The 13042-nt window shown below is 59.6% G+C and overlaps 1 protein-coding gene across 4 annotated transcripts in view; it reads left to right on the top strand.

The window, feature by feature from the left end:
* The window catches only part of FBLN2 (fibulin 2), an 80991-nt gene that overhangs the window by 26846 nt on the left and 41103 nt on the right, over nucleotides 1-13042 (top strand). For all 4 annotated transcript variants that reach the window (XM_065933992.1, XM_065933995.1, XM_065933993.1 and 1 more), the window contains exon 2: nucleotides 7655-8949. In XM_065933992.1, the coding sequence (XP_065790064.1) occupies nucleotides 7710-8949 (1240 nt within the window). In that variant the 5' untranslated portion in view covers nucleotides 7655-7709. The remainder of the gene's footprint in view (nucleotides 1-7654; nucleotides 8950-13042) is intronic.

The raw sequence follows: 13042 nt of genomic DNA, 5'->3' as shown, positions 1-13042 counted from the left end.
GGGGACGGGGAGCTCCCTCTGCTCCCTGCAGCCCGGTCTGTCTCTGACCCGGAGGGGCTGCCTTTGTCTCTCCATCTCTGTGGTTTGTCCTGGGGATCTTGGGCGTCCATGCTGTGGGGTCTTCCACCCTCCTGAGGGGACGTGGGGGTCAGCCCTCGGGCAGGGGCTCCCTCACTTCTGGCCCCACCCAGCCATGCGCCTGTCCTTGGCTGCATCCTTCCCGCCCTCCCCTGGACTGTCTCTGGGCTTGTCAAACTCAGCCTGGCCCAGTCTGCCCTGCACGGCCATGGCCCTCCTCCTAGATCTTCCCTGCCTGAGGAGGCCCCAGCTCCATCCATCCTTCCAGACGCTCGGGCCCAGACCGCCGCTTCTCCTGGACTCCTTACCCCCAGCCCAGGCTGTCAGCCGATCCCGCCCCGTCCTCTTCCCCGCCGCCCATCATTTGCCCAGCTTCCTGCTCTCAGCGCTGCAGCAGAGGAACGCTTTAAGTCGAGCATCTCGTTGGATCTTTCCAGGCTCCGGGGCTCACTGGCCGTTAGCACCCTGCCCCTGGTTGCTGGGCTCCACCGTGGTGGGTGGACCCCGCGGGTGGGGGGGATCCCCTCCCCCGCCCCCGCCCCGATCCTGCCTCAGGCCCTTTGCACTTGCTGTCTCTGCGTCTGCCGAGCTTTGCCTCCGGAGAGGGACGGGGCTCAGGCCTCCGCTCAAATGTCAATTCCTCAGAGAAGCCTTGCTCGCCTTCCCTGGCCCACACAGCCTCTCCCCCGCCCCGGCCTCTTCCTGTCCCATTTCCTGGCTTTCATTCATTTATGTCTCCATTGTCCACGGCTGCCTGGCGTTCAGTAATCTCCAGAGTTCCTGCCTTCCCACATTGGGGCCACAGCGCTGGCGGAACCAGCCTGTCCTGGAGGGCGCCAGCTTGGGGGGCCTGTGCGCTCAGCCCTGGCTGACTGGCCGCGGAGGCAGGCCGCTGCTCCAGCTGTGTGGCCGCCGAGCCGCTCTGTCGCCGCCCCGCTGGACGGGCCCGTGAGCCACCGTCGTGTTCTCCTGTGCAGGCATGGTGTTCTCCCATGTTCTCTCATCTGTTCTCCCGTGTTCTCTCATCTGTTCTCCCGTGTTCCCTCATGGTGTTCTCCCGTGTTCTCTCATGGTGTTCTCCCGTGTTCTCTCATCTGTTCTCCTGTGTTCTCTCATGGTGTTCTTCCTTGTTCTCTCATGATGTTCTCTCATCATGTTCTCTTATGGTGTTCTCCCGTGTTCTCTCATCTGTTCTCCCGTGTTCTCTCATGGTATTCTCCCATGTTCTCTCATCTGTTCTCCCATGTTCTCTCATGGTGTTCTTCCTTGTTCTCTCATCTGTTCTCCCGTGTTCTCTCATGGTGTTCTTCCTTGTTCTCTCATGGTGTTCTCTCATCATGTTCTCTCATGGTGTTCTCCCGTGTTCTCTCATCTGTTCTCCCGTGTGCTCTGATGGTATTCTCCCATGTTCTCTCATCTGTTCTCCCGTGTTCTCTCATGGTGTTCTTCCTTGTTCTCTCATGGTGTTCTCTCATCATGTTCTCTCATGGTGTTCTCCCGTGTTCTCTCATCTGTTCTCCCGTGTGCTCTCATGGTATTCTCCCGTGTTCTTTCATCTGTTCTCCCGTGTTCTCTCATGGTATTCTCCCATGTTCTCTCATCTGTTCTCCCGTGTTCGCTCATGGTGTTCTTCCTTGTTCTCTCATCTGTTCTCCCGTGTTCTCTCATGGTGTTCTTCCTTGTTCTCTCATGGTGTTCTCTCATCATGTTCTCTCATGGTGTTCTCCCATGTTCTCTCATCTGTTCTCCCGTGTTCTCTCATGGTGTTCTTCCTTGTTCTCTCATCTGTTCTCCCGTGTTCTCTCATGGTGTTCTTCCTTGTTCTCTCATGGTGTTCTCTCATCATGTTCTCTCATGGTGTTCTCCCGTGTTCTCTCATCTGTTCTCCCGTGTGCTCTCATGGTATTCTCCCATGTTCTCTCATCTGTTCTCCCGTGTTCTCTCATGGTGTTCTTCCTTGTTTTCTCATGGTGTTCTCTCATCATGTTCTCTCATGGTGTTCTCCCGTGTTCTCTCATCTGTTCTCCCATGTTCTCTCATGGTGTTCTTCCTTGTTCTCTCATGGTGTTCTCTCATCATGTTCTCTCATGGTGTTCTCCCGTGTTCTCTCATCTGTTCTCCCGTGTTCTCTCATGGTGTTCTTCCTTGTTCTCTCATGGTGTTCTTCCGTGTTCTCTCATGGTGTTCTCTCATCATGTTCTCTCATGGTGTTCTCCCGTGTTCTCTCATCTGTTCTCCCGTGTTCTCTCATGGTGTTCTTCCTTGTTCTCTCATGGTGTTCTTCCTTGTTCTCTCATGGTGTTCTCTCATCATGTTCTCATGGTGTTCTCCCGTGTTCTCTCATCTGTTCTCCCGTGTTCTCTCATGGTGTTCTCTCATCATGTTCTCTCATGGTGTTCTTCCTTGTTCTCTCATGGTGTTCTCTCATCATGTTCTCATGGTGTTCTCCCGTGTTCTCTCATCTGTTCTCCCGTGTTCTCTCATGGTGTTCTCTCATCATGTTCTCTCATGGTGTTCTCCCGTGTTCTCTCATGGTGTTCTCCCGTGTTCTCTCATGGTGTTCTCCCATGTTCTCTCATCTGTTCTCCCTTGTTCTCTCATGGTGTTCTCCCGTGTTCTCTCATGGTGTTCTCCCGTGTTCTCTCATCTGTTCTCCCGTGTTCTCTCATGGTGTTCTCCCGTGTTCTCTCATGGTGTTCTCCCATGTTCTCTCATCTGTTCTCCCGTGTTCTCTCATGGTGTTCTTCCTTGTTCTCTCATGGTGTTCTCTCATCATGTTCTCTCATGGTGTTCTCCCGTGTTCTCTCATCTGTTCTCCCGTGTTCTCTCATGGTGTTCTCCCGTGTTCTCTCATGGTGTTCTCCCATGTTCTCTCATCTGTTCTCCCGTGTTCTCTCATGGTGTTCTTCCTTGTTCTCTCATGGTGTTCTCTCATCATGTTCTCTCATGGTGTTCTCCCGTGCTCTCTCATCTGTTCTCCCATGTTCTCTCATGGTGTTCTTCCTTGTTCTCTCATGGTGTTCTCTCATCATGTTCTCTCATGATGTTCTCCCGTGTTCTCTCATCTGTTCTCCCGTGTTCTCTCATCTGTTCTCCCTTGTTCTCTCATGGTGTTCTCCCATGTTCTCTCATGGTGTTCTCCCGTGTTCTCTCATCTGTTCTCCCGTGTTCTCTCATGGTGTTCTCCCGTGTTCTCTCATCTGTTCTCCCGTGTTCTCTCATGGTGTTCTCCCATGTTCTCTCATCTGTTCTCCCGTGTTCTCTCATGGTGTTCTCCTGTGTTCTCTCATGGGTGTTCTCCCATGTTCTCTCATCTGTTCTCCCGTGTTCTCTCATGGTGTTCTTCCTTGTTCTCTCATGGTGTTCTCTCATCATGTTCTCTCATGGTGTTCTCCCGTGTTCTCTCATCTGTTCTCCCTTGTTCTCTCATGGTGTTCTCCCATGTTCTCTCATGGTGTTCTCCTGTGTTCTCTCATGGTGTTCTCCCGTGTTCTCTCATCTGTTCTCCCGTGTTCTCTCATGGTGTTCTTCCTTATTCTCTCATGGTGTTCTCTCATCATGTTATCTCATCTCTTCTCCCGTGTTCTCTCATCTGTTCTCCCTTGTTCTCTCATGGTGTTCTCCCGTGTTCTCTCATGGTGTTCTCCCGTGTTCTCTCATCTGTTCTCGCGTGTTCTCTCATGGTGTTCTCCCGTGTTCTTTCATCTGTTCTCCCGTGTTCTCTCATCTGTTCTCCTGTGTTCTCTCATGGTGTTCTCCTGTGTTCTCTCATGGTGTTCTCCCGTGTTCTCTCATCTGTTCTCCCTTGTTCTCTCATCTGTTCTCCCGTGTTCTCTCATGGTGTTCTCCCATGTTCTCTCATCCGTTCTCCCGTGTTCTCTCATGGTGTTCTTCCTTGTTCTCTCATGGTGTTCTCTCATCATGTTCTCTCATGGTGTTCTCCCGTGTTCTCTCATCTGTTTTCCCTTGTTCTCTCATGGTGTTCTCCTGTGTTCTCTCATGGTGTTCTCCCGTGTTCTCTTATCTGTTCTCCCTTGTTCTCTCATCTGTTCTCCCGTGTTCTCTCATGGTGTTCTCCCATGTTCTCTCATCTGTTCTCCCGTGTTCTCTCATGGTGTTCTTCCTTGTTCTCTCATGGTGTTCTCCCTTGTTCTCTCATGGTGTTCTCTCATCATGTTCTCTCATGGTGTTCTCTCATCATGTTCTCTCATGGTGTTCTCCCGTGTTCTCTCATCTGTTCTCCCGTGTTCTCTCATGGTGTTCTCCCGTGTTCTCTCATCTGTTCTCCTGTGTTCTCTCATGGTGTTCTCCTGTGTTCTCTCATGGTGTTCTCCCGTGTTCTCTCATCTGTTCTCCCTTGTTCTCTCATCTGTTCTCCCGTGTTCTCTCATGGTGTTCTTCCTTGTTCTCTCATGATGTTCTCTCATCATGTTCTCTCATGGTGTTCTCCCGTGTTCTCTCATCTGTTCTCCCGTGTTCTCTCATGGTGTTCTCCCGTGTTCTCTCATCTGTTCTCCCGTGTTCTCTCATGGTGTTCTCCCGTGTTCTCTCATCTGTTCTCCCGTGTTCTCTCATGGTGTTCTCCTGTGTTCTCTCATGGTGTTCTCCTGTGTTCTCTCATCTGTTCTCCCTTGTTCTCTCATGGTGTTCTCCCGTGTTCTCTCATGGTGTTCTCCCGTGTTCTCTCATCTGTTCTCCCGTGTTCTCTCATGGTGTTCTCCCGTGTTCTCTCATCTGTTCTCCCGTGTTCTCTCATGGTGTTCTCCCGTGTTCTCTCATGGTGTTCTCCCGTGTTCTCTCATCTGTTCTCCCGTGTTCTCTCATGGTGTTCTTCCTTGTTCTCTCATGGTGTTCTCTCATCATGTTCTCTCATGGTGTTCTCCTGTGTTCTCTCATCTGTTCTCCCGTGTTCTCTCATGGTGTTCTCCTGTGTTCTCTCTTCTGTTCTCCCATGTTCTCTCATGGTGTTCTCCCATGTTCTCTCATGGTGTTCTCCCGTGTTCTCTCATCTGTTCTCCCATGTTCTCTCATGGTGTTCTCCCATGTTCTCTCATCTGTTCTCCCGTGTTCTCTCATCTGTTCTCCCGTGTTCTCTTATGGTGTTCTTCCTTGTTCTCTCATGGTGTTCTCTCATCATGTTCTCTCATGGTGTTCTCCTGTGTTCTCTCATGGTGTTCTCCCGTGTTCTCTCATCTGTTCTCCTGTGTTCTCTCATGGTGTTCTTCCTTGTTCTCTCATGATGTTCTCTCATCATGTTCTCTCATGGTGTTCTCCCGTGTTCTCTCATCTGTTCTCCCGTGTTCTCTCATGGTGTTCTCCCGTGTTCTCTCATCTGTTCTCCCGTGTTCTCTTATGGTGTTCTCCCGTGTTCTCTCATGATGTTCTTCCTTGTTCTCTCATGATGTTCTCTCATCATGTTCTCTCATGGTGTTCTCCCGTGTTCTCTCATCTGTTCTCCCGTGTTCTCTCATCTGTTCTCCCATGTTCTCTCATGGTGTTCTCCCGTGTTGTCTCATCTGTTCTCCCGTGTTCTCTCATCTGTTCTCCCGTGTTCTCTCATGGTATTCTCCCATGTTCTCTCATGGTGTTCTCCCGTGTTCTCTCATCTGTTCTCCCGTGTTCTCTCATGGTGTTCTCCCGTGTTCTCTCATCTGTTCTCCCGTGTTCTCTCATCTGTTCTCCCGTGTTCTCTCATGGTGTTCTCCCATGTTCTCTCATCTGTTCTCCCATGTTCTCTCATGGTGTTCTCCCATGTTCTCTCATGGTGTTCTCCCGTGTTCTCTCATCTGTTCTCCTGTGTTTTCTCATGGTGTTCTCCCATGTTCTCTCATCTGTTCTCCCATGTTCTCTCATGGTGTTCTCCCGTGTTCTCTCTTCTGTTCTCCCGTGTTCTCTCATGGTGTTCTCCCGTGTTCTCTCATGGTGTTCTCCCGTGTTCTCTCATCTGTTCTCCTGTGTTCTCTCATCGTGGTCTGTGTTCTTTCATGTTCTCCCACATTCTTTTGTTGTGTTCTCCCCAGCTCAGCCAGGAGGTGGGCAGCATGAAGGCTGTTTCCTTTCTCTGTTAAAAACTTAATAAAGTGAAGTCCATGTAATTATATTTTTTAGGTGTGAAATTTGCAAACTTAAAATACTAGCGATGTCACTTCATTGTGTGTTTCTAAATCGGAGAACTTTAGCAGTGACTGATGGCACAGCTTCGGGGCAGGGAGTGGGGGAGGGGGACCCCTTGTCTCTGACCAGGAGTGTGCACCCCCGAGTTGCGGCAGGTCCCAGGGCCGTGGGACCAGTGACCTTTGTGAGGATGGAGGTGAGGGGACGAGTGAGGACCCCTGAGAAGGTGACATTGGAGTAGCTTGTAGGGGAGGCTGAGGAGGGGCTGTGGGGGTCACGTGAGGGCCCTGGAGGGAAGGTCGGGGCGGCTCCCACGGGGAATCCAGGCCGCTCCTTGCTGGCCAGGAAGCCATGGGGTCAGCTGCTCTCAGAGCACACTGGCTTTGTGGAGAAAGGGATGGGGGGAGGGAGGCGGCAGGCGGCTTCCAGGGTAGCTGGTGGGGGAGGGGGGTGTGCCGCTAGAGCGGGTGGAGAGGGGCGGGCAGGGGTGGGTGGAGGGGGCGGGCAGGGCTGTGATGGTGGAGGGGGGCGGGCAGGGGTGGGTGCAGAGGGCGGCGGGCAGAGGCGGGTGGAGGGGGGCAGGTAGCGGCGGGGCGCTGTTCACAGGGCCCCGTGAATGGACAGCACTGGCGTGTGTGTGCGTGCGCACGTGCGTGTGTGTGCGTGCAGGACAGTGTACGTGCAAGGCGAATTCTGCGAACGGCGGTAATGTCTGCTGAGGAAGTTGGCGGAAGGCTGCCCTGCAGCTAAGCTTGCAGTCGTGGGGTGTCTGTTGGGAGTTGTTCCCGAGCCCTGGGGTCTGAGGGCCGCAGTGATGGGGGGCTTGGCTGCTGAGTGAGACCTGGGAGGGCCTGGTTCCTGCCCCGCGTCCACCTGGCCGTGTCCTCTGGCTGGCCGCCCCAGGCCTGTGGGTGCGTGGCTGGGGATCAGCCTGGATTTCGGGGGGAGGTAAACTGGGTGCTGCGTGTGCACATGCCTGGGACCATGTGTGCAAGGCCGCCCGTGGTGTCCCGGCTCATGGGCGAGGCTGTGGTGAGATGGTGCTCATAACCGCCTGGAGGACTGTGGTGGGGCCTCTGCCTGCCCGTCACCCGCGTGCCTGCAGCTGTGTGCCCAGTGAACACGTGTGACGTGTGTGTATGCGTGCGCGCACGTGGGACTGGGGGCAGAGGGTCCCACTCAGGGACGTGTCAGGAAGGGGGTGAGGGTGGGGGCCGCGGCGCTGAGTTGGGTGCTGGCGACCCCGTACATCACCCGCGTGAGAACCGCGGTGACCTGTCCGTGCAGGTGGGACAGGTGGGAGTGTGTGTGAGGGGACGTGGGGCGAGTTGCGCGCGTGAACAGAGACGGTGGGGCTGCCCAGCCATGCCCCCGTGCTGGAGGTGTGTGCTGGACGTGCACGTGAGTCCCCCTCTCCCCACCACCGTGCGGTACTGACTGCTGTCCTTTCTGATCCCCCCAGGGCCTTGCGGGAGAGGACAGTCCGTCCGGAGGCTGCACGTGGCCGGCTGCGGGGCATGGCACGGCTCGGGGAGCCCATGGGAGCCTGGCTGGCCCTGGCCCTGGCCCTGGCCCTGGGCCTGAGTCCCGGCGGCACAGCAGCCCCAGGGCAGGACTGCACGGGCGTCGAGTGCCCCCCGCTGGAGAACTGCATCGAGGACACGCTGGAGCCGGGGGCCTGCTGCGCCACGTGCGTGCAGCGGGGCTGCGCCTGCGAGGGCTACCAGTACTACGACTGCCTGCAGGGCGGCTTCGTGCGCGGCCGTGTGCCCGCCGGCCAATCCTACTTCGTGGATTTCGGCAGCACCGAGTGCTCCTGCCCGCCAGGTGGTGGCAAGATCAGCTGCCAGTTCATGCCCTGCCCGGAGCTGCCACCCAACTGCATCGAGGCCGTGGTGGTGGCCGACAGCTGCCCGCAGTGCGGCCAGGTGGGCTGCGTCCGCTCCGGCCGCAAGTACGCCGCCGGCCACACCGTCCGCCTGGCGCCTTGCCGGGCCTGCCACTGCCCTGACACGGGCGGCGAGCTCATCTGCTACCCGCTGCCCGACTGCCATGGAGACACCGCCCCCGGAAACGCCTCGGACGCCGAGGAGGGGGACCCTGAGCGGCACTACGAGGACCCCTACAGCTACGACCAGGAGGTGGCCGAGGCGGAGGCCCTGGCGGGCGAGCTCCAGGCGGGCGCTGGGGGCCCGGCCGCTCTGGGAGGCGGGGGTCAGCCGCCTTCGGCCCTCCAGGCCACCCCCTGGACGGCCGCCGTCCCCAGGCCCACGGCGGCCGCCGCCCTGGGTCCCCCGGCCCCCGTGCAGGCCAAAGCCAGGAGAGTGACGGAGGATGGGCAGGAGGACAGGGAGGAACCGGCTGTCTGGGAGCAGCTGGCCGCAGGCGGCCCCCGGGGGCTGGACGGACGGCCCACGGCAGGCCCGATCCCGGGTCACCCTGTCCGGGAGGAGGGGGCCGAGGCCAGGGCCGGGGTGGAAGAGAACCTCATCCCCGACGTGCAGGTCACGCACCGCAGCGCCGGGCCCCCTCCCACGTTCAGCGTGCCCAACCTCCTCCCGACCGAGAGCACGCAGGGCCCCCCCGCGGGCCCCACGGAGCCCAGTGCCCGTGCCGCCCTGACCACACATCCCCAGGAGGCAGCCCGCACCCCGCCCACCCAGGAAGCGCCCAAGCAGCCGGCCGGGCCCCGGTCCCGGCTGGAGGAGGAGCAGGACCCCAACTCCGTGCACTCTGTCCCGAGAGGCGGCCTAGAAGGTAAGATGCTTCCCTGGCGCCCCCAGGGGCGCTCGGCCAGCGGAGGGCGTCCTCGGGGCCTGGTGCCGGCCCAGGTCTGTGCTCAGCTGGAGAGGAGGGTGGGGGGGTGGTCTGTGGCCGAGGCCCGCCCCTCTGAGGGAGTCCTGGGGACCTGTTGCCTGAAGACCTCTCTCCACGGCAGGGCGTCCACGTCCTGTCCCATCCTGGGTCGTTCTCTCTGAAGACCCTCATTGGGCGTCAGCCGTGGGCAGGCCCTGCGGGACCCTGGGGAGGCAGGCATGGGCCCGGCTGACCCTGGTCCATGGGCTGTGAGCAGGCCACCCCAGGGTGGGGTCCAGGAGGGTTTCCTGGGGACGGGGGGCCCGTCTCTCCAGAGCTGTGGTCCTTGCCGGGCGTCCACGCTGTGCCAAGGCTGAGACTGCAGACCTCCCCGGCCCGACGGCTCCTTCCCTCCATCCTGCTCCCAGTGGACGGGTGCAGAGCTCGCCCTCACCGAGTGCCCGCCCATCTGTGGCTCGATCCCCCCACAAGTTGGGCGCTGGGCTCCTTCTGATTTTCAGCTGACCAGGTCGAGAGTGGAAAGGTGTGGCTCGTGGAAGTGGGTCGCACGGCGGGAGGTGGCAGGTTGCCAGCAGGGCAGCGGGCTTCTGGGGGCTCCTCCCCACCCAGGCCCCCGGGCCTGCAGGAGGCGGGAGCGTAATGAACTCCACGTGTGCCCGAGCAGGCGGCTCGCAGGCCTGGCTCCCGAGTCTGTGCCTGCAGCCTCTGGGGTTTCCAAAACAGACACGGCCCTGCACCCCCTCTGCTCGCTGCCAGAGGCCTCTCTGCGGCTGTGGGCCTTGGAGTCCTAGAGGGTTGCTTTGTTCTCGGGAGCCCCAGGTTTCTTCCTCTGCCCCGGCTTTCTCAGACGGGCTTGGGGTGTGGCTGCTAATGCAGTTGGCCGGGGGTAGGGGCCCCCGACTCGAGGGTTGTCCTGGCAGGGGACAGGCTGTTCTCCGTGCTCCTCTGGGGAGGGAGGTGTGGACAGTGGGGGGCGGACATGGGACCCAGGAGTCTGGCCCTGGCCGCGTGAACAAGAGCTGACCGCCGCCCATCGCCCCATCCGTCTCGCCGCCTCCTCCTCACCCTGACCCCAACCCCTTTCCTGACCCCGACCCCTACCAGTTCTCCCGCCCCGTAACTCAGGCGGACACCGCTTTGTGGCTCGCTTTCTCCATCTGTAAGCGCAGGGAAGGCCCTTCGTCGGGGGCCGGGGAGGGTTCGGAGGGTTAAATGAACTACTCATTCAAACTCCAAGCGGGGCTCAGCCCTGCTGAGTGATTAAAAACGCTCCCGGTGATTGTTCACCATTTGTTTCTCGATCCGCCCACTCAGTTCCTACAGCAGACAAGTAGGGAACAGCCTCTCTGCACCAGGGGTCGTGCTGGTGAAGCTGGGTGGGCACAGCCTCTGCCCTGTGTGGTCTGGTAGGGGCAGAGGGCGTGCGTGGACGGGCACGTGGAGTTATCCGTGGTCACCACCGTGCATTCAGCGTGGGGGGGAGGCCTGGGGGGCAGGGGTCAGTGTTCGATGGCGCCTCGCCGGGGCAGCCAGGGCCTCGGCACCTTCTGGCTGCTGTTGTGGGGGGCGGCTGGGGGATCCCGAGGGAAGGAGGGGCCCCTGGGTGAAACTGGGGAGCTGGTAGCTTGGTCCTGCTTGCCCGTGGGACCTGCTGAGAGGTGGGTCACGGGGCGGAAATGGCCCTTGGCCATGTTGCCGAGGCAGCCCGGGCCTGGAGAAGGTGGTGCCAGCCATTGCCCCAGGCCCAGCTCAGGCAGGTTTCTGAGCCTTGCCAGGGTTCCCGGCCGCCTCTGGGCATGTCCAGATGGAACCTGATGGAAGCCACATGCCCTACTCCCTGGCGGGGAGAGGGGCTCTGACGTCTCCTGTCACTCGGGGGCTGTTACCGCTGGGCTGGCAGGATGGAGGGATCTGGGGACCACCCCACCCCGCCCCCCTGAGTGCAAGGGAGGGAGCCTGGGGTCAGGGTGGCCCTGCTAGAGGCAGCCCCCCTCCTGGAAAAGGACCCCAGCAAAACCTGCGGCCCCGGGACCCTGTGGGAGGAGGAGCCCCCCGCCCCTGTCAGGGCTTCACGCCCCCAGATTCTGCCGGGCAGGGGTGTGTGAGCGGCTCGACGTCCGGTTAATAGGGAAGCTTTGGCATTGAGATGGCTCAGACGCCGTAGCATGCTCATGGCCTGTGCCTGCACTGTCGTAAGCCCTCTTAGATCAGAGGCCCCTTCAATCATCACAGCCGCCCCCTTGGAACACGGCGGAGGAATCAGGGCCACTTCCCCACCGACACATGTGCAGGAAGTGGTGGGCCCACCCCACCCCCCGTTTCTCCACGTCTTCACCCCGACAGTCACTTCCAGTGCCTGGCCTACCCGGGGGCTGTGATGCATGCCAGATGTACAGTGTTCACCAAAACCCAGAGCGGCCCTGCCCCCGGGACTGTTAGGTTTAGCGGAGGAGAAAACCTGAGCGTTGTGGGAGTGGAGCAGATGTGCTCTGTGAGCCTGTCCGGGGGATCTGACGTCCCTGGAGATCAGGGAGGGCTTCCTGGAGGAAGGGCCATTTGAGCAGGAGGAGCTGTTGACTGGGTGGCAGGTGGGGAGTAGAGTGTGCGTTCGGCAGAGGCCACAGGAGGTGCAGAGGCCCTGCAGGTGGAGGGGAGGTTGGGTTGGGATGAGGCTGTGGCTGGGGTGAGAAGAGGCCCGGGAGGGGCAGGGACTGGGCCCAGGGCAGCTGTGTTACCTGCAGCACGAAGACTGGGGCCTTTCCCCTGGGGCAGGGGGCGTCCCTGCCGGCGTGAGGCAGGAGCTGGTACAGTCTTACTTGGGTCATGGAATGCTTCCTCTGGGTGCAGGGGGCAGAACATGGGGCCTTCAGTGTCTGAGGTTCTCCGGGGTCCCCAAGAGTCACTGGATTGTGGGTCCAGGCAGCAGAGAGACCCGCCCAACCTCTGCCTGGTCCCTGGACGATCGCCATAGACCGTCCCCTCCCGTGTGTCGCTCCAGCCCGGGCATGTGGGAGGTCTGAGAGGTCCCCAGGCACGGCCAGGGGACCCGAGGGAGCCAGGCTGGAACCTGGACAGCTGAACCCACGTACTCTGCTAGAGCGCCTGGCCCTCCTGGAGCAGCCTGGAGAGGGGGCGTCCCCCCCAACCCCAAGCCGAGCTTACAGGCAGGCCAGGTGACCCTGCTGTTCCTCAGCCCCGGCCCAGGGCCGCTGAGAGCCGCGCGAGGGGCAGACCAGGGACCCGGGCCACCCCCGTCCCTGCTCGTCCACCGTGAGGCCCCGGGTGACGCTCCGCCTCGCTCCTCGCGTGGCCTGAGGCCTGGGCTGGCGCCTTTCCGAGCCCCAGGTTCCTCACTGGCCCCGGGCAGCCGGGGCCGCCCTGCCCCGTGTTTTGTTTTGTTCAGTCGCTCGGTCATGTCCAAGCCTTTGTGACCCCTTGGGCTGCGCACACCAGGCTTCCCCGTCCTTCCCCATCTCCCGGAGTTTGCTCAATCTCCTGTCTGTTGAGTCGCCGTTGCCACCGGCCGTCTCATCCTCGGTTGCCTCCTTCTCCTCTGTCTGCTGTTGGGCTAAGGGTGCACGCCAGTGTCACGTGTTAGCGTCTTTCTGCAAAGCATCTTCGTCAGCCCTCGAATCTTGTTGCACACATTTAGAAGACATCACGTGAACTTGAGCTTCCTGGCTTTTGTTGGAAGTCGGCATCTGTGGGCCCGCCAGGTCCCTGTGTCCTGGGGCAGCCGCCGGGGGATCTGAGAAGGCGCTGCGTGCCCGTCGGGGTGCAGGGGGAGAGCTGGATTGTCCTGGGCCAGTCCTCCTAGGTTTTGTCACCGGCCCGGCCGCGGTTGGCAGCTGGGGGATGGATGGGTCCTCTGCAGGGGGTGCCTGGTGTCCTGTGTGGTGACCTTGGGAGGGTCTGTGTGGTCCTTCTGTCCCTTGGAAGAGGAACTGGGGTCCTGGGAGTGGAGGGGATGGGAGGTGCTTTTCTAGAGGTCATGGTAGAGCTGAGCAGGGGGCCCTCGTCTCCCAGGCGACGG

This window comes from Muntiacus reevesi, chromosome 4 (assembly GCF_963930625.1).
Source record: "Muntiacus reevesi chromosome 4, mMunRee1.1, whole genome shotgun sequence".
NCBI lineage: Eukaryota > Metazoa > Chordata > Mammalia > Artiodactyla > Cervidae > Muntiacus > Muntiacus reevesi.
The sequence above is the reverse complement of the archived record's forward strand: the minus strand, read 5'-3'. Positions and strand labels throughout refer to the sequence as shown.